This window comes from Carcharhinus amblyrhynchos, chromosome 9 (genome assembly GCF_965287045.1).
Source record: "Carcharhinus amblyrhynchos chromosome 9, sCarAmb.v2.hapA, whole genome shotgun sequence".
In the NCBI taxonomy this organism is placed as follows: domain Eukaryota; kingdom Metazoa; phylum Chordata; class Chondrichthyes; order Carcharhiniformes; family Carcharhinidae; genus Carcharhinus; species Carcharhinus amblyrhynchos.
This window is the reverse complement of record NC_137332.1, coordinates 26,913,904-26,941,541: the sequence shown is the minus strand read 5'-3', so window position 1 is coordinate 26,941,541 and position 27,638 is coordinate 26,913,904. Positions and strand designations below refer to the sequence as shown.

Genomic DNA, 27,638 nt, shown 5'->3' with positions numbered 1-27,638 from the left:
GGCCAAAATATCCTTGCGCAGGTGCGGCGCCCAAAACTGCACACAGTACTCCAGCTGCGGCCTCACCAATGCCCTGTACAGCTGCAGCAAGACCTCCCTACTTTTATGTTCAATCCCCCTCGCTATGAAGGCCAGCATCCCATTCGCCTTCCTGACCACCTGCTGCACCTGCAAGCTGGGTTTTTGCGACTCATGCACAAGGACCCCGAGGTCCCTCTGCACCGTCGCCTGCTGCAGTTTTTCGCCACGTAAGTAATAGTCCTTCCTACCATTCTTCCTACCAAAGTGGACCACCTCTTATGTTCTAAATAATAAACACAAACTCTCTTAATTTGGTGGGACAGTTTTACTTCATTTTAATGAGTAGTTTTTTTCTGTAAGCATCTTTTACAGTCAGCAGGAGTTCTGTGCCACGTACACTGAAGAATTCAAATGGAATTAATATATCATGTTTCAGAAATGCCCCAAAATTCATCACATAGCGTGAATCAGTTCACATTGCAGAGATTGTTGATATGCAGGCAAATGCAATAGCTATTCTCAAGGTTGTGTCAATAGACCAATCAATTAATTTCTTTCTTTTGTGCCTAAGGGAGGAATGCTAGCCAGGACATCAAAGTGAAATCTGACACTGAGTTGTGTTGTGAGAATTTAGTAAATGACCAGACCAACTCGACATAGAATTCACGTCTCGCCTGAACAGTAGCACCTCTGACAATGCAGCACTCACTTAGCATTGCACAAAAGTGTCTGCTTAAGCATTTGAGTTTGAATTCCTGAAATGAGTGTTCAAAGCCACAATCTCTTGACTGGGAGGCAACAGGAATACGACCAACTGAACCAAGCTACAATTTGAATGTCTTGGGGTGTTTTACGTTATTAAAGGTATTAAAGGCATTGTATAAATGCAAGTTGTTGACCAATTACCGACTGAACCAGATGACTACTTCAGTATTGCGATCTGGTCAGTTGATGATTATCTCACAAGGCCATTAAATATTTCATAGATTAAGGGTATCTGACACATGCAAAGGCTTAAAACAATACAAAAGTGTGAAAGTGAAGCTCAAATGTGTTCTAAAGCCATTAAGAACCAAAGAATGTGTTTAACCTTGAACATATTATTTATTTTTACTACTGTACTTCTACTAGGAATTATTTGCGCCTTTATCTTGAGTAAACCTTGTTACAATGCTATTATTCATAGGCTGGCACATTGGTTTTGAGTGGAGATGTGGACAACACGTCAGGAATGCATACCCAATGAGAGAAGTGTGAAGCTCATTCAGAATTGGACCACAGGCCTTATTTCCATAAAAACAACAAACAGCGGATACAAATTGGGCATTCCAATATTGGTCACTGCTCAGGGCTTTCTGAAAGCTAACAGTCTCACATGCCGAACAGCCCACTGTCAAGTTGTCAGAGGTGGGGCGTGTGAATCAGATGTGCCAGAACATGAATGGAAATTGGTCTCACAACTTAATTTTAAGCTTAGAAAATGGGTATGATTGGGGCTAATTTCTTCTCCAGGGTGCCTTAGTGTTTAAGTGCAATACTACACTAGTATGAAGGAAATCTTGGTTGTTGAAATGCACACTGTTTGAGGAAAGTTATTTTGTTTGACAAGCTGTGAAGCAGTGTAGTAGCATTTATGTGTGTATCATTCAGATTGCTCTTATAATGTTGTGAAGAAAAAGCTCAGGCTATAGTGGATCAAATGCTGTCAGTCAACAGCCAACAGCCAATGTTACAAGGCTGTAAGAAAAACAAATTGGGGTGTTATATCCAGGATTTTACAATTGAAGTCTTCAAATGTAATCCGTACCCTACACAAGGCTTTAGTCTGTTGCATAGAAAATGCTGCGCCCAGTTTTGGTCTGCTCACATGGTAGGGAATTTGAGGCCCTGGAGAAGGTCCAGTAGGGGGAGAGGAAATATAATTAACCTTGTTATCAAGCTAAACACCCAGAATGAGGCCTCTTTTCATTGGAGGCATGATTAAAATTTTTGAAATGGCATAAGATGCTTTCGGGGCAGGGAATAAGTTATGTAAGGTAGATACAGAGGGAAAAAATGGGAGAGGGGGCATAAAAAAAAGTACTTGCATTTATAGAGAGCATTTAACACAGAAGGACATCCTTCGCCTCTTCACAGAGGCGTAACCAAAAGTTGAGCACCAACCCGAGAATGACCAAAAGCTTGATTAAAGAAGGCAGATTTTAAGGCGGGTTTTAAATGAAGGGAATGAGCTTGAGGCTTTCCCAACTCCCAGTGGGGCTGGCTGGATGGACCGTTTGGCCTTTTTCTGTTTTTTTTGTTGTATTTTCATTCGTATGATTTCATTTTCTTGCTTTGCTCTCTCTATGTTACAGATGCAGAACATGTTCTCCAGTAACTTTCCACACATTCCATGGTTCCTGAGAGTATAATCGAACATTCCACAGGCATGAAACCCTAGCTGCAAAGCAAACATTAGAAACATTGTAGGTAAATAAAGAAAAAGCTTTTTAAAATATATTTTATTTTGAACAATATCATGCTATTCCAGTTTACTTCTGTCTTTGAACTGCTCATGCTCTCCCATGATTTTTTAAAAATTAATTTTATGGGGCTTAAATGTTGCTAGGCCAGCATTCATTGTCCTTGAGAATGCAGTGGTGAGCTGCCTTCTTGAACTGCTGCAGTCCCTATGGTGTAGATACACCCACAGTGCTATTAGGGAGGGAGTTCCAGGATGCTGACCTGATTACAGAATAACAATATTTTTCCAGGTTTTGCTATTGAGTGGCTTGTAGATGAACTTCCAGACGGTGAGGTTCTCATGTGCTTGCTGCACTTGTTCTTCTACGTGGTAGTTGTCATGGGTTTGTTAGGTGCTGCCTCAAGATCTTTGCATTTCTTCAGTGCATCTTATGGATGGTACACACTGCTGCTACTACTCCCTGGTGGTGGAGAGAGTAAATATTTGTGGAAGGGGTGCCAATCAAGAGGGTTGATAAAATGCAGGATGGTGTCAATCTTTTTGGCTGTTGGAGCTGCACTCATCCAGGCAAGTGGAGTGTATTCCATCACATTCCTTAAAGTTTATTTATTAGCATCACAAGTAAGCTTACATTAACACTGCTTTGAAGTTACTGTGAAAATTTCCTAGCCCCCACACTCTAGTTCCTGTTTGGGTACACTGAGGGAGAATTTAGCATGGCCCATACACCTAACGAGCATGTCTTTCAGACTGTGGGAGGAAACCAGAGCACCCGAAGGAAACCCATGCAGACGCTGGGAGAACATGCAGACTCTGCATAGACAGTGACTCAAGCTGGGAATCGGACCCTGGTCTCTGGTGCTTTGAGGCTGCAGTGCTAACAGCGCTGTCACTGTGCTGCCTTGATTAAGGACTGGGAACAAACAATCCATCTTGGCTCTTAACACAGCTTCCAGATCATGGTGTTCCCTGTATCTCCTACCATTGTCCTTCTATGTGGCAGTGATTGTGGGTTTGGAAAATGCAGTCTCAGGAGCTTGGTGAATTCCTGCAGTGCATCTTGGAGATGGGTACAGACTGCTGCTATGGTGCAATGGTGGTGGAGGGAGTCAATGTTTGTGGATGGGGTACCAATCAAGCAAGCTCTGTGACTTGGATGGTGTTGAGTTTCTTGAGTGTTGTTGAAGATGCACTCATTCAGGCAAGGAGAGGTTATTCCATCACACTCCTAACTAGTGCCTTGTAGATGGGGGATAGTTTTGGGAAGTCAGGCAATAAGTTACTCGCCACAGGATGCCTAGCCTCTGATCAGCTCTGCAGCCACAGTATTCATATGGCTAGTCCAGTTCAGTTTCTGGTGACTGGGAACCCCCAGGATGCTATCAGTGGGGGACTCAGTGATGCAAAATTGAATGATTGAGTGATTGAATGTCAAGTGGCGATGATTGGATCCTCTCTTGATGGTCATTGTTTGGCACTTGTGTGATGCAATTGTCACTTGCCATTTGTCAGCCCAAGCCTCGATATTATCTTGTTGCATGGCCTGCTTCAGTATCTGAGGAGTCATGAACAGCGCTGAACATTATGGAATAACTAGTGAACATCCCCACTTCTGACCCTAAGATGGAAGAAAGGTCATTGATGAAGCAGCTATAGATGGTTGGGCCTAGGACACTACCATGATAGTTGCTGTGATATTTCTGTATGCTGACGGTGCAGAGGGACCTCGGGGTCCTTGTGCATGAGTCGCAAAAACCCAGCCTGCAGGTGCAGCAGGTGGTCAGGAAGGCGAATGGGATGCTGGCCTTCATAGCGAGGGGGATTGAATATAAAAGTAGGGAGGTCTTGCTGCAGCTGTATAGGGCATTGGTGAGGCCGCAGCTGGAGTACTGTGTGCAGTTTTGGGCGCCGCACCTGCGCAAGGATATTTTGGCCTTGGAGGGAGTGCAGAGGAGGTTTACTAGGCTGATACCGGAGTTGAGGGGGTTGAGCTATGAGGAGAGGCTGAATAAACTAGGCTTGTACTCGTTAGAGTTTAGAAGAATGAGGGGAGATCTCATTGAGACGTATAAGATGATGAATGGGATGGATAGGATAGAGGTGGAAAGACTCTTCCCGCTCAAAAAAGACAGTAGGACTAGGGGGCACAGCCTCAAGATAAAGGGGGGGCGGTTCAGAACGGAGTTGAGGAGGAACTTCTTCACTCAAAGGGTGGTGAATCTCTGGAATTCTCTGCCCGTTGAAGTGGTGGAGGCTGCCTCGCTAAATATTTTTAAGAAGCGGGTTGATGGGTTTTTGATAAGAGAGGGGATTAAGGGTTATGGGGAGAGGGCGGGAAAGTGGAACTGAGCCACGACAGATCAGCCATGATCTTATTGAATGGCGGGGCAGGCTCGAAGGGCCAGATGGCCTACTCCTGCTCCTATTTCTTATGTTCTTATGTTCTTAAATGTTGATACAAGATCGCTACAACTCCTTGACCTGCTTGTTATCCTGCTCATTTGCCTTTTGCCACAAAATCATCAATCAGGTTCGCTTATATCCCAGAAACCAAATCCAAGGTATTACATGTCCTCTATGCCCGCTGGCTGAAGATCGACTCAACCCTTGCAGGCAAAATGGAGCAAAGTAACAAACCTCTGTATAAAAATGATTAAAATGTGATCCATTCAGATGGTTAGTGGCACTAATCATTTCCGTTGTTTTTTTTGTTTCTGATCATTGCATAGCTGTCAGCTGACTGAATTAGAAGGTTTTACTGAAAAATAGTTCATTCTGCTTTATTAGCCAATAATACATCTTTTATATTTATATAAATTACACTATTGCAGGCAGTTTTCAAATTAATGAGGCATGATTATCGCACAGCAGCCATAAAAATATAAAGAGCTTCTTTAATATCAAAACCTTGTTATAGCATTTTAAAGATTAATTGTTTTGTTATGCAAATGGTTTTTAATTGTTCAACGTAACTCTTTTAAAAGGAGATAACTGGCTCAGAAAACTTCATTTTATCTCTATGATATGAACAGAATGGATTAAGTGAAGGATGCAGTACTGCGATAAATAGACATAGAACAGATGGTTTAAGTTTATTGATTAGTGTCACAAGTAAGGTTACATTAACACTGCAATGAAGTTACTGCGAAAATCCCCTAGTTGCCATACTCTGGTGCCTGTTTGGGTGCACTGAGGGAGAATTTAGCATGGCCAATGCACTTAACCAGCCTGTCTTTTGGACTGTGCGAGGAAACCCATACAGACATGGGGAGAACATGCAGACACCGCACTGACAGCGACCCAAGCTGGGAATTGAACCCAAGTCCCTGGCGCTGTGTGGCAGCAGTGCTAACCACTGTACCACTGTGCCACTCTCATGTTGGAATACAGAGAATACATACAAGAGTTGGAATTTTCTATTCAGATACTATCTGATTTGTGGCATATCTAGGATTAGGGAGCAGCATAGAATTGCCCATGGATGCATTTCACTTACTCCCTACCAGTTGTTTTCACTTCTAGAACTCTCCCCTGGACATGATGATGGTCAACAAATACAACTACCCAAATATGCTGAGGAATATTCAAATTGATAATAATAGAGTGACCATCATGAAATGAGCTATCGTCTTTGGGCAGAGATCTGACGTCTTGATATGCCTGCCACCCATCCATGTCCATTGCAGCCCAAACCCAATTTTTCTGGGTTGAGGCTCAACCATTAAAATGGAGGCCATCATGACAGACAGCAGAATTCCAGAGATGCTGTATGGGAAGATCGGACAGGGGACCATAAAAGGGCAGAAGCCCCTCCTCCCCCTGAAGATTTGAATGAAGATTCCCACTGATGATCTTGACTGAGACTACAGCATTCATCAGGTAAGCCATTGGAATTGTGTGGAGGGAGCAAAGCATGCTGGAGGTTTTTTAATGTCACTTTGGATCCCAGGAAGTGTGGCAGAAAACACTAAAATATATCACTGGGACTAAATGGAAGTATTAATAAAAATATTAATACAAAGGAGGGGAGAATGGAAAACAGAACTGATATGATATAATGTGCATTGCATGGATGAAAATTCTAAAATGTTTGAATAATGATTGAAAGAATGAAACTCACTATTTGTTCAGTTATTTTAAAAAATAGAAATCTTGATTCAAAGAATTCTCATTAACTTCCTATATAATCAGCTGATTTTTAAAAAAAAATGTATTTTTGTGAGAGGGTTCGATCCTCACAATATCACTCAATTGGAAAGAGTTACAGATCCTCATTGCGTAATTATTGAATACGATTCTGAAGATGATGCACACTTTATACAGAAATTTCATCAGAGTGGCATTCTTCTTGTTCTGATTCCACAGAAATATAAAGATTGCATCCATTCACTTCATCACATATCCCATAAAACATCTCGCTTTCTACCTGGCCCTCTTTTTTCTGACTCTCCCTGGATGCGGATTGTTCAAGTTTAAAAGACGTTGCAGTGCTTGTGGCATCCTTCTGGTCACTCTTGGAGGTACTGGCAGCTAGCTGGCTACGCAGGCTTGGACTGCCAGAGGGCACTGCGTCAGTCAAGGTGACGTTTTCACTCATAGCTGGGTGACTTTGGCCTTTGTTTCTGGAGCAAGGGGGGAGGACTGACCTGTGCCTGAGAAGAGACAGGTTGTTTGAGGAAGTGTTGAAATCTTCCTGGAAAGTAGCGAGAGGAGCAGTTCCAGATCCTCTTCCTTTGCTGCAAGAAGATGGAGAGAGGAGGTTAATGAATCTGAATGCTGATTTTGTCCATTTCAATGTAAGTCTGCAATAAACTCAATAGGACGACCATGATAACATTGTCGATTGTCATAAAAACCCATCTGGTTCACTAACATCCTTTAGGGAAGGAAATCTGCCATCCCTACCCGATCTGGCCTGCATGTGACTCCAGATCCACAGCAATGTGGTTGACTCTTCATTGCCCTTTGAAATGGCTTAGTAAGCCACTCAGTTGAAGGGCAATTAGGGATGGGCAGTAATTGTTGGCCCAGGCAGCGATGTCCATTTGCCATGAGTGAATTTTAAAGAAGAGTTGACTAAGTGCACGTATGCATGACACAATTATATGTTTCAGAGGTTTATTAATGTTACAAACCATACCTCTTCCATATACTATCATACATTGTGAGTCAATTCCCATAAAAAGTATGTAAACTGGTTATGGGAGCGATTAAGTTGAGTAGCTTTTGGCACTGAATCATTAATCACGTTCACTTACATCTCAGAAATCAAATTTCAAACAGGTACCTTCAGCAAACTTTGACAAAATTATTCCTTTTAAGTAATATTATCAGTGTGGCACATAAATTTTCCCAAATCCTCACATGATTAAGTTGGGGAAACTCTATGCCTGCGTAAGGGATGGCATGGTAGCACAGTGGTTAGAACCAGGGACCCTGGTTCAACTCCCGGCTTGGGTCACTGTCTGTGTGGAGTTTGCGCATTCTTCCTGTGCCTGTGTGGGTTTTCTCTGGGTGCTCCGGTTTCCTCCCACACTCTGAAAGACATGCTGGTTAGGTACATTGACCCGAACAGGTGCTGGACTGTAGTGAGGAGGGGAATTTCATAGTAACCTTTCTTGTGACATTGATAAATAAATCTTTTACTTTAATCATTGTTTTCTGAAGGGGGCTTAAAAAAACTTTTGTTTTCTGAACTGTTTGCCTTCAGTTGTTTACTCTAAATCAGGTGTGGATGGGAGATCTGATGAAAGGATGAGGAAATCGAATGTAAGATGCACGTAAAAAGGAAAAGCTCACGTTCCACCAGTAAGGATTATGTCATTGCTGCCAGAACAGGTCTCGCCGTCGCTTTCAGAGTCTCTATGGACCAGCACCGCTGCTTTCATGGAGGGTTGACACTCTACATCCACACATTCTGACTGCAGTGAGGTGAGCGGGCAGTTCACTCCGGGTAAATCTCCAGCACTGTTTATGTTTTGCTGGATTTGCCCGTAAGTAGGGAGCTTTTCCTCATACTGTTCGGCTTGTTCACAGGATGTATACGGACTCTGGGAGCTGAAAAAAACAAAACAAGTTATATTTAATAGGGCATCAGCGATGCTTATTCCCTAGATTACTATATCTACTTCTGGTTGCTAGGTGACAAGGTGAGTTTTAAGACCTGGAAGTTGTGCAACAAGAGTCACAAGACTGGTCACAAGAGTGAGAGATCTGAATTGTGATTATGGGGATAGAAGACCTTGAAGTTTTGTAAGAGAGGATTTAAAAGGGTCCTCATAGAAGTTATTGATGGCAAAGTGATTAGTGCTGCTGCCTCACAGCGCCAGGGACCTGGGTCCAATTCCAGCCTTGGGCGACTGTGTGGAGTTTGCATGTTCTCTCCGTGTCTGTGTAGGTTTCCTCTGGGTGCTCCAGTTTCCTCTCACAGTCCAAAGATGTGCAGGTTAGGTGGATTGGCCATGCTAAATTGTCTCTTAGCATCCCAAAATGTGTAGGTTAGGGAGATTAATGGGATAGATATGTAGAGTTGCAGGGGTAAGTCCTGGGTAAGTTAACAGAGAATTGGTGCAGACTCAATGGGCCAAATGGCCTCCTTCACTGTATGGATTCAATGATTCTAATAAAATGGAAAACACTAGAGAAGTAAAATTAATTCCACAAGTTACTTTAAGTTGAAGCACAATTTTGGAAAAAAATATACAGACCCAAATTGTGACAAGGCATGAGGATGTGTCTAGGGCAGTGGATAGAGGAGAGCCGGTGGATGTGGTCTTTCTGGATTTTCAGAAAGCGTTTGACAAGGTACCTCACAAGAGGTTATTGCAGAAGGTCAGGGGACATGGAGTTGGGGGTAGGGTGTTAGCGTGGATAGAGGATTGGTTGTCAAATAGGAGGCAGAGAGTGGGGGTCAATGGGTGCTATTCGGATTGGCGGTTGGTGACTAGTGGGGTGCCCCAGGGGTCGGTGCTGGGGCCTCAGCTATTTACCATTTATATAGATGATCTGGAGGAGGGAACCGAGTGCAGGGTGTCGAAATTTGCTGATGACACCAAGATTGGGGGAAAGGCAAATTGTGCGGAGGGTGTGGAGAGTCTGCAGAAGGATCTAGATAGGCTGGGCGAATGGGCCAGGAAATGGCAAATGGAATTTAATGTTGGCAAGTGTGAGGTGGTCTACTTTGGTAGGAAGAATGGTAGGAAGGACTATTACTTACGTGGCGAAAAACTGCAGCAGGCGACGGTGCAGAGGGACCTCGGGGTCCTTGTGCATGAGTCGCAAAAACCCAGCTTGCAGGTGCAGCAGGTGGTCAGGAAGGCGAATGGGATGCTGGCCTTCATAGCGAGGGGGATTGAATATAAAAGTAGGGAGGTCTTGCTGCAGCTGTATAGGGCATTGGTGAGGCCGCAGCTGGAGTACTGTGTGCAGTTTTGGGCGCCGCACCTGTGCAAGGATATTTTGGCCCTGGAGGGAGTGCAGAGGAGGTTTACTAGGCTGATACCGGAGTTGAGGGGGTTGAGCTATGAGGAGAGGCTGAATAAACTAGGCTTGTACTCGCTAGAGTTTAGAAGAATGAGGGGAGATCTCATTGAGACGTATAAGATGATGAATGGGATGGATAGGATAGAGGTGGAGAGACTTTTCCCGCTCAAAAAAGACAGTAGGACTAGGGGGCACAGCCTCAAGATAAAGGGGAGGCGGTTTAGAACGGAGTTGAGGAGGAACTTCTTCACTCAAAGGGTGGTGAATCTCTGGAATTCTCTGCCCGTTGAAGTGGTGGAGGCTGCCTCGCTAAATATTTTTAAGAAGCGGGTTGATGGGTTTTTGATAGGAGAGGGGATTAAGGGTTATGGGGAGAGGGCGGGAAAGTGGAACTGAGCCACAACAGATCAGCCATGATCTTATTGAATGGCGGGGCAGGCTCGAAGGGCTAGATGGCCTACTCCTGCTCCTATTTCTTATGTTCTTATGTTCTTAAGGCAAAAATTAAGATTGATTTCTGGCAGTTTTCACTCAAAAAGTAATCACCACTAAAAATAGACACGTGGGTAAAGAACACGTCAAATTTCTGGATTGCTGAATTATATTGGCCTTTCCTTATCCTTGCCCATCTTTTAAGTTTGTATAGCAGGAGATTCCTAAGGATTGACTATACAGATTACAAACACTCCAGGGACATAGATGTATACCCACTGCTGGAGCATCAGAATTCAAAGCTAAATTTTCCAACTTCTCCCATGTATAAGAACAGAAATCAAACTCTCATTATAGCCAGGAATAGGGGCTCAAAACTCCAGATTAGACATACGCCAGAGGTTGGGAGCTACAGTGTTATTCCTTCCATAATCTAGACATAAACTCTCACTGCATCAAATGCTTCAGTCAGTAACAAATTCTTTCAAATACTATTAAAGTTTCATATAACTTATCCCTCCCCTCCAGTTCTGTCCATATGCTGCTGTGTCACATGATGCCACTTATGTTTGTCCTGTTACTTGAACTACCTTTACCTAAAAAATCTAGGCAGAGAATTTATTTGCCTATACTCCACCTTTCTCATTTGCATCGATTCCAGATTCATTTCAGTGAGACCAAGTATGTGTAGAGAAGGTGGCTGCATGTCCTCGCCACTGAAGAATTTTAACTGTCATCCATAACTCAGCATTCAATATAGGTTACCTTGGTTTGAGAGGAAGTCCACACTCTGACGTGGAGGCTGGAATCTGATGTTTCTGTGGAAACAAGTGCTCTGTGTCTGACTCGATGGGTGGGACGAGTGCGACCTACAAAATAAATCTCTCTATCAGAAAATTGCATTTTAAAAATCCACTGCGGACTGTTACTGCTATTAAATCAGAAAAGTTCCACTTTTGAGTCAATGGTATGTCATCGATGATATTCAATTTTCAATCCAATCTCAGAATTCATGCAACACAATGCAAGAGTGAACTGCCCAGTTGTGAATCCTTTAAATATCTTGTGATACATTAGCTTTTTGCTATGAGGAGGGACAGCTGAAGACCTAGAACGTGCTGCTGTCCTGAGAAAGTACTATTGTGTAGTTCTCAATCCTGGGTCATTTGGCCCTCATTATCTTCCTGACCAATATCACCTTTCTCCTGTACCACACATTGACCTGCAGGGCCTTAGGAGAGAATGATGGGAAGCTAGGAAATGGCAAACTTTGGTGTGAGGATAACAGCACAGATATTTAAGCAGTACTCTGAGAACAGCAGGTTGCTGCCAATCTTGCTACATGAACAAGGAGCAGATGTAGGCCAATCAGCCCCTCAAGATTATTTCACTATTTAATAAGCCTGACTCACCTGAGAAAGGAGCAGCATTCCAAAAACTCTAGAACTCTTGATTCCAAATAAACCTATTGGACTTTAGCCTGGCAATGTGAGACTTCTTACTGTGCCCACCCCAATCCAACGCTGGCATCTCCACACCATTTAATAAGATCATGGCTGACCTGACAGTAACTTTGAATCTGCATGCCACCTACCCCTAATAACCTATCACCCCCTTGCTTACCAAGGATCTATCCACCTCTGTCTTCAAAATATTCAAAGACTCTCCAGCCACCACCTTTTCAGAAAGAGAGTTCCAAAAACTCATGACCCCCTGGAGTGGAAAAGATTTCACTTCAGCTCCGTTTTAAATGGGTGGCACTTTCTTTTCAAACGGTGAACTCCTAATTCTAGATTTTCCCACAAGAGGAAACATCCTCTCCAAATCCACCCTATTGAGATTCCTCAGGATCTTATATGTTTCAAACAAGTTGCCTCTTACTCTTTGAAATCCAGTGGATACAAGTCCAGTCTGTCCAACCTTTCCTCATATGACAATCTACCCATTTACTGGTATTAGTCTGGTAAACCTTGTCTGAACTGTTTCCAATGCACTTACATCCTTCCTTAACTGAGGGGATCAATACTGTACACAGTGCTCCAGATGTGGTTTCACTAATATCCTGTTCAACTGAAGCATAACTTCCCTACTTTTGTAATCAATTTCCCTAATACCAGCCTTTTGTGATTCATGCACCAGGACACCCAGATCCCTCTATATCTCAGAGCTCTGTACTCTCTGTATTTTGATAATATGCTTTTTTTTAATGCTTCTAACCAAAATGGACAATTTCAAATTTTCCCACATTGTGATCCAAATGACCAAATCTTTGTCCACTCACTTAACCTACCTATGGCCCAAATTTTACATCCTTTTACCAATGCGATCTTATGGTTCTGCCAGTACCATCCCACCCAAGTGGGTTCCCCATCAATGCAGCTGGTGAACAACTCAAAATGTCGTTCATATTGGTGGGACCAGAAGACTCCGTCTTCAGCCATTTGTGATGTCCACTTCACAACTTGCTTTCCTATCTATCTTTGTGTCATCAGTAAATTTAGCCACTATCCCATCCATCTCTTCATCCAAGTCATTCATATAAATTGCAAACAGTTGAGGTTTCAGCATTGATCTCTGTGGCACACCATGCATTAAACCTTGTTAACTTGAAAAATATCTATTTATGCCTACTCTCTGCTTCCAGTTAGCCTGCAAATCCAAGCCAATAAGTTACCCCCTATAACATGAGCTTTCATTTTTTTCAATAAGCTAAGATGTGGCACTTTATCAAATGGCTTCTGGAAATATAAGTACATCCATCGGCCAGTGCAAGAACAGAGTGCCTCCCATAAGCTGTTAAAGTGAATGAGGTGCCTAAGGCTAAGGAAGTCCCCTTTGAGGATTTGTGGACCAATTTGTCATGCAATCTGATAAAGTAAATAAAGATAAGGCTATCAGTGCACTAATTGTCATGGGGTAGGCATGCTGGCTATAAGGTTGATTTAGGATTGTATATGTAATTACTGCAAGGAGAGTCGTAGTGCAAGATGATGTGCTGGAATCCCCCTTAACTGAAGAGTTAACTGATGGATGGTTAACTGCCAAGCACTGTTTGAAATTTAAAACAGGTAGCTTGAATCTGGTCAAGGCATTGGCCTGTGGAATGAACCAGCAAATGCCTATCACTTATTTTGTTTGGGTGAAACCAGCACAATGTGTGAACCTGCTGTTTCTGTCTACAAAGAACAGGACCTTGTGTATTAATATATGTAACTTCCAATACGTACAAATATACACAGTGGCTGGAATTTTACTGCCTTGTCCGCCCAAGATTTGTAAAGTCCTGCCCGAGTGCAATGGAGAATGCTGTCCTGCGAGCCTTGTCTGCCCCAGAATGGGGCACTCTCCATTGGCCTTACGAACCTCAGTGAGGTAGTAAAATTCCTGCAATTGAATTCAACAACTTTAGACTGTGAACTTTCTTCTCCAACTTGACCCTTTTAAAAAATCCAAGTATGTTTTCGTTTCTGTCTCCACAGATGCTGCCAGTTCTGCTGAATTTTTCTAACACTTTCTGTATCTGTTTCAGATTTCTGGCATCCACAATGTTTAACTTTACTTTTGTTGGCCTTTTATTGTTTTACATGTATGGTATTCTTATGATTTAGGGAGTGTCTTCTCAAAAAGTTGTTCTGGTTGAAACATTATTGAGCACAACCAATGTACCAAATCTGTAGTAAATCAATGGCAAAAGGTAACCTCCTAAGTAAATATTGTGCCCAATTCAATGCTGCCACATTGCAGTAATGAGAAGGATCCCCCTCCCATCTGCAGGCATGGTGAAACTTGATAACAAGTTTCTGCTTTTGCAAATGATGCAAGGGCTGGGATCTTCTCGCCCCACGACTGGAAAGTTCAGCCAGAGGTCAGTGGACCTTTGCATGGTTTCTGCCCCTGTCTGCCCACTACAATTCCCCTGGCAGGCAGGATGGGAAAATCCAGCCGATGATACGTGTTGTGGAAAGAACCAAAGCTGCAGTCATTCTGTGAACAGCTGAGACCGGGCTTTGCAATGTGTGTAAAAGTAATTCACAAAATGAAAGGCTTATTAAAGTTATTTGCTTTAAAACTGGTTCGTGCACTTTTTCACTTCAATAATTTGGTTAAAGTTTGCTTCTCCTCTCAATTTTTGAAGAAGAAATCTTAAATTCTCCACTTGTTAAACTGAAAATCTGCCCTCCAGTATAATCTGAGACCTGATTTTCAGACATTAGCTGAATGCGAACCAACCTTAACGTGTGTGTTCGGAGTTTATGGCTCCAATATGTTACTTTGTTGATAGATATGTGGCGAAGTTACATGCCAGTGTAGGTTAATAGAAGTGTCAGCTGTCCGTCACTTATGTTCTGTTTACTAACACAATGGTAAGGCAGGTAGATTTAGCAACATGTTGTCACCTATGGATGGGGATGATGGTCGGACAGGATGGTGAGAAATCATTGTAACCAAAGTTTGAAGAAGATAAAACACATTAGAGATTTGTCAGATTCAAGTCACTCTTGAAAAAACAGATAAAATAAAACTTGGAACCTACTTAGATTCCAGAAGCAATCATTCTGGGGTTCTACTTTTGCCAGTATATTTATACCTTCCCTATGGACGATGTGAAACGATGATGTGAAATCAGGTTCCACTCCAAATTCCTTACCCTTCCAAACTATGGGCCAAATCTTTCCTGTCACAACTTGGTATGGCTCCTGTTCCGTCCAAGGCCGCAAGAAACTACAAAAGCTTGTGAATGTAGCCCATCCATTGACTTTGTCTATGCTTCCCGCTGCCTTGGCAAAGCAGCCAAGTATAATTAAGGACCCCATGCACCCCAGACATCCTCTCTTCTTCCGTTGGGAAAATGGTACAAAAGTCTGAGGCCACGTACCAACCGATTCAAGAATAGCTTCTTCCCTACTGCCATCAGACTTTTGAATGGATCTACCTTGCATTATGTTGATCGTTCTCTACATTCTAACCATGACTTTAACACTACATTCTGCACCCTCTCGTTTCCTTCTCTATGAATAGTATGTTTTGTCTGTATAGCACGCAAGAAATACTTTTCACTGTATACTAATACACGTGACAATAATAAATCAAATCAAATCATGGAATCCTCGCAGGCGGGGGTGGGGGGGTGGGGGTGGGGGCTGATGTTGTGGGCAGCAGACCATGCTAAAATCCATTGACCCCGGATGGGATTTTCTGGTTTTGGGGCGAGCACAGCCAGAAAATCCTGCCCTATATGATCTTCATGTTAAAACACAGGAATTTAAAGCTTGTGTCAATGCATATAGAAAATACATTTAGAGAATGCAATTTGTTTTCACAAACCAAAATTCCATTATGGAAGATGATTTTGCAAATAATTTGATGTTCCCTTCTTTAAGTTTCAAACCAAGCTGGCTTTTCCATCAGCATTAATACACACATGCTGGAATCATTTTCACGTTATCCAAATGTGATTTCAATTCGACTCAGTTCCCTTGGGGGTCTTGGATAAAGAGGTGAAGAGTGAAAGCTACAAGTGTGGTTTTTCTGTTGTTTAACTGCTAATGATGGGGAAAGTTAATAGCGGGAGGCATGCAGGGTCCAGCTAAACAAGTCTCTGTAATGACCGTGAGACTTCAATACATCCGGAATTTCTTAACACCCTGAGAGTAATTTAAACTATAAACTGTTCAGTCACACATTAATATATAAGAACATAAGAAATAGGAGCAGGAGTAGGCCAACTAGCCCTTCGAGCCTGCCCTGCCATTCAATAAGATCATGGCTGATCTGTTGTGGCTCAGTTCCACATTCCCGCCCTCTCCCCATAACCCTTAATCCCCTCTCTCATCAAAAACCCATCAACCCACGTCTTAAAAATATTTAGCAAGGCAGCCTCCACCACTTCAACGGGCAGAGAATTCCAGAGATTCACCACCCTTTGAGTGAAGAACTGACTGAACATGACTATTTATAGAAATGTCATTCTCTGCAGCTTATTCTGGTAACCTTTGAGTGATTTGTCTTGTTTGTACACTTTATTCTGTTTACAATACAAACTGGTGTATGTCTTCTGCTGTTTATGTTCGACATCATTACTGAATATCAGAGGCTTATATCTGTCAATTATTCCTCAAGTTAGTATTTTCCTTGACTATTGAGATATGGGATCCATCTCACATCATGCATGCTTGAACATGCAGTGGTGCTAATGCCACATTGTTGTATTAATGTGCTTGTAGTTGGACCAGTTATAATTATTTTCCACATTTCCTAAATGATAGCTTTTTCTTGCAGTTGTAATAACAGTAAACCATGATGAAAGCTTTTGGTGCTGTTTATATACAAAAACTTGCGAATGTAGCCCATCCATTGACTTTGTCTATGCTTCCCGCTGCCTTGGCAAAGCAGCCAGTATAATTAAGGACCCCATGCACCCCAGACGTCCTCTCTTCTACCTTCTTCCGTTGGGAAAATGGTACAAAAGTCTGAGGCCACGTACCAACTGAATCAAGAACAGCTTCTTCCCTGCTGCCATCAGACTTTTGAATGGATCTACCTTGCATTATGTTGATCTTTCTCTAATCCTAACCATGACTTTAACACTACATTCTGCACCCTCTCGTTGTGATGTATCATGAGGCACCCCACCTCTTCACTGGCCTAATCAATTAAATCTCACCACTGCCCCACCCGCCACGGAATCAGAGGCAGCTGACAGAAATATCCGCTGACCTCGGGTGGGAACTTCCAGTCTCTCTGGAGCGGCGCCATAAAATCCCACCCAGGCTGTATTGCCATAAGGGGAATGTTCTGCTTGTACACTCGTCAATTCATAATTTCCCCGTTCACTTATGTTGAAAGGAATGTCGTCCTGCAACCAATAGTCTTCCCCAATGAGAACTTCTCCCAGAATGCAGCAATTAGTTTGTTCAATATTCAACAATTAATATGTTGCTTATATGTATAGATAGATATAGCATTCCCATCCATTTATATACTGAAATATGTTCACAAAGTGAATTACTTTTTGAAGCGAGTGGCTGATTTTCCATCAAAAAAAGGATTTAATGTTTAGCCATATGATAAGACTGTACTTGACCACTAAAATTGAAAAATGGAGTGAATGTAGCCAATGTAACTTCCTTTTTTAGCCTTATATGCTATATGTGCCCTCTGTCGCTTGGTTTAACTTGCATTAAAATGAGTTTATTTTCTCTCAAAAGAGACTGATATCTACAAACATACAGGAAGTTAAAATATTAAAGTTTTTTGAAGTTTATTTATTCATCACAATAAGGCTTACACTGCAATGAAGTTATTGTGAGATTCCCCTAGTCGTCTCAGTCCGGTTGGTGCCTGTTTGGGTCAACGCACCTATTCTGAAATGTCTTGAACCTCTTATCTCAGATGTGGGAGACCTATTCAGAAACCTGGTATTTCCAATAAAGGACAAAAAGCATGCTGCTGTTACATATGTCTTAACAGTTGATAAAACCTTGATTAAAGTTTATCAGCAGATGTTTGAACTACTCTTTTACATTAATGTGGTGCTTTGCACACGGCAATGCAAAAGGGAAGGAAATGTAAATGTAAATTGGCCAAGGATAGATAACACATCAGAAAATCGTTGGCAGACAAATGATTTTCTGATGTGGTGACAGAATCTGTATCGCGACAGTGCTCTGGAGATGCATTGTGCTTGAGGCAGGATCTTTATTGAATTTGATGTTCTCTCTGTGTCTGCATGGGTTTCCTCCGGTCCTCCCACGGTCCAAACATGTGCTGGTTAGATTGATTGCCCATGCTCAATTACCCCTTAGTGTCCAAAATATGTAGGTTAGCTAGGTAAATATGTGAGTTTTGGGGGAAGCCTGGCTAAGAGTCGATGCAGACTCAATGGGCTGAATGACCTCCTTCTGCACTGTAGGGATTTATTCAGGCGCATCGCTGGCCAGGCCAGCATTTATTGCCCATCCCTAATTATCCTCCATTTCAGAGGGCATTTGAGAGTCAACCACATTGCTGTGGGTCTGGAGTCATATGTAGGCTGGACCAGGGAATGACAGCAGATTTCCTTGCCTAAAGGGTATTAAAGTTTATTTAAGGTTTATTTATTAGACACAAGTAGGCTTACATTAACGCTGCAATTAAGTCACTGTGAAAATCCCCCAGTCACCACACGCCGGTGCCTGTCCGGGTATACTAAGGGAGAAGTTAGCATGGCCACTGCATCTAACCAGCATGTATTTCGGACTGTGGGAGGAAACCGGAGCACCCAGAGGAAACCTACACAGACACGGGGAGAATGTGCAAACTCCACACAGACAGTGACCCAAGCCAGGAATTGAACCCAGGTCTTTGGCACTGTGAGGCAGCAGTGCTAATCACTGTACTGCTGTGCTACCCCAGCTGCTATGCCCAGATGGGTTTTTAATGACTATTGACAATGGTTTTGTTGTCATCATTAGACCTTTACTTTCAGCTTTTTTTTATACTGAATTCAGATTCATCTGCCATTGTGGGATTTGAACCCGGGTCTCCAGATCTTGACCGGGATCTCTGTCTACGTCACTGCCTCTGAGCCACAGGATGAACCCGACTGATGGACACAAAACTGTTTGATACTGCCAGGAAATGTTTTAAAAATCTCATTTTGCCTCAGATGGATCCCTTAACAATCACCTTAAGGAGCTTAAGGGGGTGTTAATTAGAGGTGGACACTTTCCTTACTTCCTCCACCCCACCTTGCCCTGGTGGTTAATTGAAAATTTGAGACTGTCCCAGAGGCGTCCAAATCCCATCACGACTTCCGGACTTTGATTTTCAAAGGTCTGTCCCGCTGGGTCTGGATCCCCTGGCCCTCTGATAGTCCTGGTCCTTAAGCTCATAATGCTGTCACTCCACCCCTTCCCCTCTACTGTAATCAGTGGGAAATGCTGTGATGCTTGTCCTTCCTTTCTCCAGAGATGGCATTACTCTTTACAAGAAGATATTGTGAGAATGCCTGTCATTATTATTTGCACCAGAGGTTGGTGCTGTTGTCTTTCTCTCTTGCACGAACACTAACAATAGAGACGGGAACCTAGGCTTTTGCCACTGTAGGGAGCTGCTCTGTTGTGGTAAAAATAACAGAAGGGGCCAAAGATCATTGAGCCCATCCTGAACAAAGGCACTTCCCATTTTCACGAGGCTGGGAATGAGCTATTTTTTCCCGTGCACTTTACAGAGACAGCTGGCCATTGAAATCAGCAGCTGCCTTCACTGATGCTGATTCTGGAAGGCTGGGAGTGTGAAAGCTGGTGAATGTAGATCAGAACAACTAAGAGCTGGACTGAAATTGGATTGCTTGGATAGCCAAGATGCCCTTTTGGAGAAGTAATGCACCTCTTTGCATTTGTTCCCGGGACACTTCGGTAACTTTGGAATTGGTAAAAATCAACATAAGTGTGTGTAAAAGGTGCATTAGCTCCTTACCCTTGAGCTCATTGAAACTGTCAACAGGCCTATCAAAATCAACTGTCAAAACTGTCAGAAACACTTGCAAAAAGGAACTGTCAAAGGGACATTTCAAAACTGTCAAAGCATTTAAAATTCTCACCCTTTAACTCTTTGAAGAGAAGTTTGCTCCCATTTCATTCCATCTGTTGACATGAACCAAAGGATATCCCGTATTTAAGGAGAATCCTAAGGCATTTTATTTAAGGAGAATCCTAAGGCACTTTATTCATATGTTAGGAACAAAAGAGTTGTCAGGGAAAAAATCGGACCTCTCAAGGACAAAGGAGGGGTATTATGCTTACAACCCAAGGGAATAGGGGAGATCCTAAATGAATACTTTACATCAGTATTCACAAAAGAGAGGGACGTGTTGACTGGGAGTGTCTCAGAGGGAAGTGTTGACCCGTTAGAGAAAATCTCCATTACAAGGGAGGAAGTGTTAAGTTTTTTAGGGAACATTAAAACTGACAAATCCCCAGGGCCTGATGGCATCTATTCTAGTCTGCTCAGGGAGACAAGAGATGAAATTGCTGGGCCTTTGATGGAAATCTTTGTCTCTTCATTGGACACAGGTGAGGTCCCTGAAGATTGGAGGATAGCGAATGTGATACCGTTATTTAAGAAGGGTAGCAGGGATAACCCAGGTAATTATAGGCTGGTGAGCTTGATGTCCGTGGTAGGGAAGCAGTTGGAGAGGATTCTTAGAGATAGGATGTATGCACATTTAGAACAGAACAATCTCATTAGTGACAGACAGCATGGTTTTGTAAGAAGGAGGTCATGCCTTACAAATTTGGTGGAGTTTTTTGAGGAGGTGACAAAAATGGTTGACGAAGGAAGGGCCGTGGATATCGTCTATATGGATTTCAGCAAGGCGTTTGACAAAGTCCCTCATGGCAGCTTGGTTAAGAAGGTTAAGACTCATGGGATACAAGGAGAGGTGGCTAGATGGGTAGAGAACTGGTTTGGCCACAGGAGACAGAGGGTAGCAGTTGAAGGGTCTTTTTCCAGCTGGAGGCCTGTGACCAGTGGTTTTCATGATGTGGATATGCTGGCGTTGGACTGGGGTAAGCACAGTAAAAAGTCTGACAACACCAGGTTTAAGTCCATAATAAATCGGTTGGACTTAAGCCTGGTGTTGTCAGACTTTTTACCAGTGGTTTCCCGCAGGGCTCTGTACTGGGACCTCTGTTATTTATGATATATATAAATGATCTGAAAGAAGGGGTAACTGGTATTATCAGCAAGTTTGTGGATGACACCAAGATGGCTGGACTTGCGGATAGCTATGAACATTGTCGGACAATACAGCAGGATAGAAATAGGCTGGAAAATTGGGCAGAGAAATGGCAGATGGAATTTAATCCAGATAAATGCGAGATGATGCATTTTGGAAGAACTAATGTAGGGGGTAGTTATACAATAAATGGCAGGGCCATCAGGAGTATAGAAACACAGAGGGACCTGGGTGTGCAAGTCCACAAATCCTTGAAGGTGGCAGCACAGGTGGAGAAGGTGGTGAAGAAGGCATATGGAATGCTTGCCTTTATAGGATGGAGTATAGAGTATAAAAGCTGGAGTCTGATGTTGCAGCTGTATAGAACGTTGGTTAGGCCACATTTGGAGTACTGCGTCCAGTTCTGGTCGCCGCACTACCAGAAGGATGTGGAGGCTTTAGGGAGAGTGCAGAGAAGGTTGACCAGGATGTTGCCTGGTGTGGAGGGTCTTAGCTATGAGGAGAGATTGGGTAGACTGGGGTTGTCCTCCCTGGAAAGACAGAGAATGAGGGGAAACCTAATAGCGGTGTAAAAAATTATGAAGGGTATAGATAAGGTGAATAGTGGGAAGCTTTTTCCCAGGTTGGAGGTGACGATCACGAGGGGTCACGGACTCAAGGTGAGATGGGAGAGGTATAACTTGGATATCAGAGGGACGTTTTTTACACAGAGGGTGGTGGAGACCTGGAATGCACTGCCAAGTAGGGTGCTGGAGGCAGACACGCTGGCATCATTTAAGACTTGCCTGGAAAAGTCACATGAGCAGACTGGGAATGGAGAGATACAGAAGAATGGTCTAGTTGGACCAATGAACAGCACAGGCTTGGAGGGCCAAAGAGCCTGTTTCCTGTGCTGTACTGTTCTTTGTTCTTTGTTTGTACTTACCAGTGCTGCGTGTCTGATGTCAGATCCATTCATTATCACAGTAGGGTGCCTGCTATTTCAGTTGATTGATAGCTACAGGTGATCATAGGCTCTTCAATGTGGGACTAAAAATTCCAATGATTATTGTTGTTTGGGGTTGTACACTCGACTGGAATGTTCGCTTTTATAAGATTTTATTTAGTTGTAGAAATGTAAATGTAGTTTTTGGATTTTTATTAATGAGTGTTTTATTACAATTTCAATATAGTGAAGACTACAATAGACATGAGTGGGGCGATCTTACCAGGGCGCCCTGCTGGCTGATGAGTGGAGCAAGCTAGTAAGATCTCGAGAGAGCCGAGAAATCAACATTTTGCCCGATTTCTTGCCTCTCACGATAAGACTGACACTGGATATCCGGTGCAATCCGCCCCACGGCCATTTCTACTGAGAATAAATGATTTAAATCTATTTTAATGTCAATATAATATGACTAGCAAGCCCAGAACTGAATCCCCGGGGCACACTTGCCTATATGATCTTACCATGGAAAGTTCTTTGCCGTAAGGATCACATATTACTCCCCCATCAATGGGTACTAGACATGATGGCCTCGCCGGTAAAACCAGAGGCCATTGAGGCTGCCTGGGAGATTGGGGGCAAGGAAGAGTGCCCTTAGGGCAGTGCCAACTTTGTACCCTGGCACTGCCCACTTGGCACCAGGATTAGCATCAGTCATACCCCTTTTTTAAAATGCTAGCTGTCATATTCTGGTAAGTAGAGAACTTGAAGCTCTTTCCCAGGGCTGCCAGGGTGAGACAGGATGTTCTTTAAGAATCTGAGACTTCTTGAACTATGGCAATCCATTGCTTCAGTCCAATTTGATTTAGTCAAAACTTGGAAGTTGATAATACTGATGAGCAACATAAAGATGATAGCTAAAGCCAGTACTAAATTGATAAAGGAGTTAAAAGGCCATGGAGCTGGATGGAGTGGCATGGATTGGCATTGATGTTAAGAAAGGCAATGGGAGTGGATGGTGGACATGAAGGGTATGAGGAGTGTGTTGGGGGGTATAGTTGGTATGGGTGGGACATGGATGGTGCGTGAGGGGGTGAGGGACAAAGGGATATTTCATGTTTTAATCTTTACTCGTAAATTTTGGACGCAGTACAAGAGGCCCAAGGCAACCCAATGCCCAGCCTACCTTTGCAAGCTGACATCTTCCTCTGTTTTTCCCTGGTTCCCTGCCCCGATCGCAGTCCCTCTCTCCCTCCCTCTGGACCGAAAATCTATGCAGCCATTTTCAAAAGTCAGGTACATGGAGTTGGGAATTCTCTTGAACCAGATCCAAAAATCTGCACCAGGATTTTATGCTTTGGGTGTGGCCCTCAATGTCAGGATCAAATACAAGTCTTGATGCCATACAATGTCAGGAACAATCACTGATAGTAATTCAAACAGGAGGCCCACCTGCAGGGAAGGAGCTGTAGCCTGCTGATACAGCTAAGGGAAAGGGGCATCCTTTCAGCAACTTCATAACATATAAAAATCTTTGCTGTTGTCAGTTAGGTAGGTGATTGTTTAGGGCGTTGTCTGGAGCACTGACCTTCCCTGCTCTGCTATCTCCAGTTCACAAGTTCACAAAATATTTACAGATGAGAAAGGTCATTGGGTCCATTTTCATTCATCCATCCAAATAAGACCCAACATTCTCCCTAGCCCACACTGCAGTATTTAAAATACAGCCTAGTGAGGGCAGTATGCAATTTCATCACAACTTCTTCAGGCTTGTATTCAATTGTTTAGACTATGGGTTTTCTCCCCAAAACTGGAAAATCCCACCAAAATTAACTGATCTTTGCATGGTCTGCCCCCTCCCCTCACCCACTATGATTCCCGTGGAGATGGGACAGGAAAACTCCATCCTTTGTAGTTCACATTATATTAACTTTGTTAATTGCTGCTGTCTGCAAGTTGCGCATTGATTTATTCTCAGTTATTTTAATATCTTTCATGGAACACACACAATTGCTTCTTATGTGCTTTACTGTATTGTGGATACCTTTAGAATCATAGGGCCTGATCTTACCATTGTGTTGCGCCTGTTTTCGGGCGCAGAAATTTGTTAAAGTCGGCCATGAGGTGAATACCGTGATCTGTGCCTGCATGCATTTAAATTGACTTAATGGGCTAGAAGCCCAAACTTACCGGCATTTCTCCATTTACCATCACGTTCACCCATCCTGATTCGGCACAAAATGGACATGTTTGGCAAAAGTCTGCTTTGAGCACTCCAGCTTCTAAAAAGGTAAATTCAGAGCTTCCAGGGGCTCTCTAACTCAGATCAGTGGAGGGAGGGGTGGGCGGGGGGGTGTGGTCAGATGTTTCTCTGGAGGGGGGGGGGAGGAGGGAGGCCTGATCATTCTCTGGTGGGGCGGTGCACAGGAGTGGGGCTGTCCGCTACCATTCTGCAGCAATTGGTGGAGCAGAAGTGGGACAGGGGCCCGTGATCGGTCTGGGTAGCGGGAGGATGGATGGATAAGGGGAGGAGGCTTATGTTGTAGGGGTGGGGCAACGTCTGTGGAGGCCATCGCTCCCGGGCTGCTTTATCTGCTTTTTGCAGCCCAGATGTGGCAGGGAAGCGCTTTTCAAATTTTTTTTACTGCGCATGCGCAGTTGAAGGCTTCGATCGGAGCAGCAGCATTTCAGGCATGATAAGCCCTACCTGCAGCACGATTCAGACTCGTGATTTTTTTGCATATGGGGGTGCCAGACAACAGGTTTCCAAGTCAGATCTGAATCACACCCAGATTAGCACTTAAAATCAAAATGGTAAAATGGGGCCCACAGAGTTGTAGAATCCCAACAGTGCAGAAGAGACTATTTGGCCCATCGAGTCTGCACCGCCCCTCTGACAGAGCATGTTACCCCGGCGCCCTCCCCCACCCTATCCCCGTAACCCCACACATTCCCGTGGCTAATCCATCTCATCTATACATCTTTGTACATTAAGGGGTAATTTTGTCTGGCCAATCCACCTAACCTGCACATTTTTGAGAAAGTACTGAGACTATTTTTCGCATTTCAAATATCGCACTTAACACAAGCCCATGGGATGTTTTGTGATATTAAAGATGTTACCTAAATATAATCTGTCACATTTTAGAATCTAAAATGCATTTTTTTAAAAAAACTACTTGCCTTTTTAAGTTGTGTCCAGAAACTTTACATCTGCAAGCTTCTTCTCCAGATTCCCTCAAAAGTGAATTTTGTTGGCCTAAAGGGACAGGTCCAGCCAGCGATGGGCAACCTAGGCTGGCGAGTGGGTCGCATGAGTGGGCCTCCTTCATCTCAGTGGGCCACAAGACTGAAATCAGGCTTGTTCACTCACCATGACCCCATGAATAAGATTAAATGCACACCAGGTATTTCATAATGAGTTATAGAAAATGCTTAATCATTTATATCCGGATAGAACTATCAACTTCAAAAGGTAAAAACAAGAGAAATATTTATACTTTGGCTATCGAGGGAATGCATGGCTCTCACAGGTGATATCGTGTGCAATTAGTAGGCGCCTCACTTCATTTGTCCTTGTGGCATGGTGGCACAGTGGTTAGCAATGCCGCTCCACAGCTCCAGGGACTCGGGTTCCATTCCCCGCTAGGGTCATTGTCTGTCTGGAGTTTGCACATTCTCCTTGCGCCTGTGTGGATTTCCTCTGGGTGCTCCGGTTTCCTCCCGCAGTCCAAAGATGTGCAGGTTAGGTAGATTAACCATGCTAAATTCTCTCTCAGTGTACCCAAACAGGCACTTGAGTGTGGCAACTAGGGGATTTTCATTGCAGTGTTAATGTAAGCCTACTTGTGAAGTTAATATTTAAACTTTACATGCATATCATTAGAAAAAAACAACATGGACAGAAATGATTGGAATGTTGCAAACTGTGTGTGGAAATTGGTCATCAGAATGTCTCATGCTCAGAACCCAGATGGGTTGCATGTGACCCCTGGGCCGTAGGTTGCCCACCATGGGCTAGGCTAAACCTGGTTCTATCTTAGCGGTCAAATTACATTCGGTTGTGCCGGAGGGTTGTGAATCTGTGGAACTCATTCCCCAGCGTGCAGTGGGAACAGAATCAATCAACAGATTCAAGAAAGCAATAGATATGTTTCTGATGAAAAAGGAGATAAAGAGCTACGGGGAGCAGGCAGGAAAGTGGAGTTGAGACCAAGATAAGATCAGCCTTGATCATGTTAAATGCAGAGAGGGCTCGAAGGTATAAACCCCCTCCTTATTCCTATGTGCTATTTCTGTAAGTAACTCCATGAGATCGCTTTAAGAGCCCCATCTTTTCTAAAGAAATTATAAATGCTTGTTTCACTCCTTTGAAGGAACAATAAGTAACATTTTTAAAGTCCTCCTTCATTACGAAAGAGTAGTGTCAGTAAAACTGACTGCTATAATAGCAATTTCCTATCTGTCGAATAAACATGACAAAACTTTCCATTCACCATTCTCCTACTGCTTTTGTCTTTTAACCCACTCTCTTTGCTTTTATTAATTTTCTCTCAAAATGCATCCTCTCTTGTAATGAAAATGCTCCCACTCCTCCCTGTTCATTTCCCTGAAAACATACCCCTCTCTCAAATGATCTTTCCCATACCTTCGGATAGCACTGACAAATGCTCCAAATAATCCCCACCACGATCATCAAAATCCCGATGGAACAGAAGGTTGCATAGACCTCGGGCTTATTCACGTTCATGACGAACATTCCGACCATTATCAGGAAGAATCCCAGTACAATGAGACCGTAACGAAACGTCTTGTCCTCTTCCATCGCCAGCTGTGTATTCTTTCAGAAACCCTTCAGGTAAGATGTACGTTGTCCTTGTGTGCACAGACAAACCTGCTCCCTCCTGTGTTTAAGATCATGGAGCATGATCTGGCCCCGCTGCAAGTTCATCAGTAGACAGACACTGTTGCCATTTGTCTCCTTTAAATCTGCTGGCCCTCTGGTTTAGATTAAACACAGTTCAACGCCACTCAGGTTTGTTCCAGTCAGCGCCAATGAACTTAAATGAACACAAACACCTCCACAAACCTACATATCACCGCTAGCTCTAACCTTCCCTCCAGGCATTCAAGCATTAGGAATGTATACAATAACTTTCCATCTTACCATAACAAAAATTAAATGGTAACATTCAAATGAACACATTCTAGTTTACACACATGCAGATATGAGATAGATCTTTTTTTCGACAAGTGGGATTTACCACCGTATTTGATGGATTTATTCATTTCAGGAATGAGTGAAGTATTTAAAAGGAAACATGGACATAGTGTTCAGGAACATAAATACCTTGAAGTCTCTAATTAGCTATTTGTATTCAAAATATTTAACCTTTCAAACTCTGGGTAATCTTAATATGCACAGTCTTCCCTGCTGAACAGTTTGCACATAAAATCACAAAAGCTTGTCTGATTTACTGATGGTTTTTGATATTTTGATATGTGAGATGCCAAAAACTTGCCATTGCGCAATTGGAGTTGAATTCGTTCACCTTTTGTTCTATGTTCCATTTCCACTTATTTATAATGATAAT

At 43.1% G+C, this 27,638-nt stretch overlaps 1 protein-coding gene across 2 annotated transcripts; it reads right to left on the bottom strand.

Moving 5' to 3' along the window:
- Positions 1 to 331: 331 nt before the first annotated feature.
- On the bottom strand, positions 332 to 27,292 carry bsnd (barttin CLCNK type accessory subunit beta). 2 transcript variants are annotated; one of them, XM_080195346.1, is made up of 5 exons: positions 26,693 to 27,290; positions 11,165 to 11,268; positions 8,285 to 8,542; positions 7,132 to 7,221; positions 332 to 2,461 (listed from the first exon to the last, which is right to left on the bottom strand). In XM_080195346.1, exons 1-5 carry the CDS (start codon positions 26,867 to 26,869, stop codon positions 2,458 to 2,460), a joined length of 633 nt encoding a protein of 210 aa, XP_080051472.1. In that variant the 5' UTR covers positions 26,870 to 27,290; the 3' UTR covers positions 332 to 2,457. The 2 variants fall into 2 exon arrangements, with proteins under 2 accessions (XP_080051472.1, XP_080051471.1); XM_080195345.1 differs by lacking the exon at positions 332 to 2,461 and having other exon boundaries at positions 5,738 to 7,221; positions 26,693 to 27,292.
- Between the last annotated feature and the right edge of the window lie 346 nt (positions 27,293 to 27,638).

Coding starts and splice junctions, on each gene's coding strand:
- bsnd (XM_080195345.1), bottom strand. CDS start 26,869: ATGGAAGAGGACAAGACGTTTCGTTACGGTCTCATTGTACTGGGATTC. Junction 8,543..11,164: donor GGACTTCCTCTCAAACCAAG/GTAACCTATATT, acceptor TGTTTTTTTCAG/CTCCCAGAGTCCGTATACAT. Junction 7,222..8,284: donor ATAATCCTTACTGGTGGAAC/GTGAGCTTTTCC, acceptor ATCTTCTTGCAG/CAAAGGAAGAGGATCTGGAA.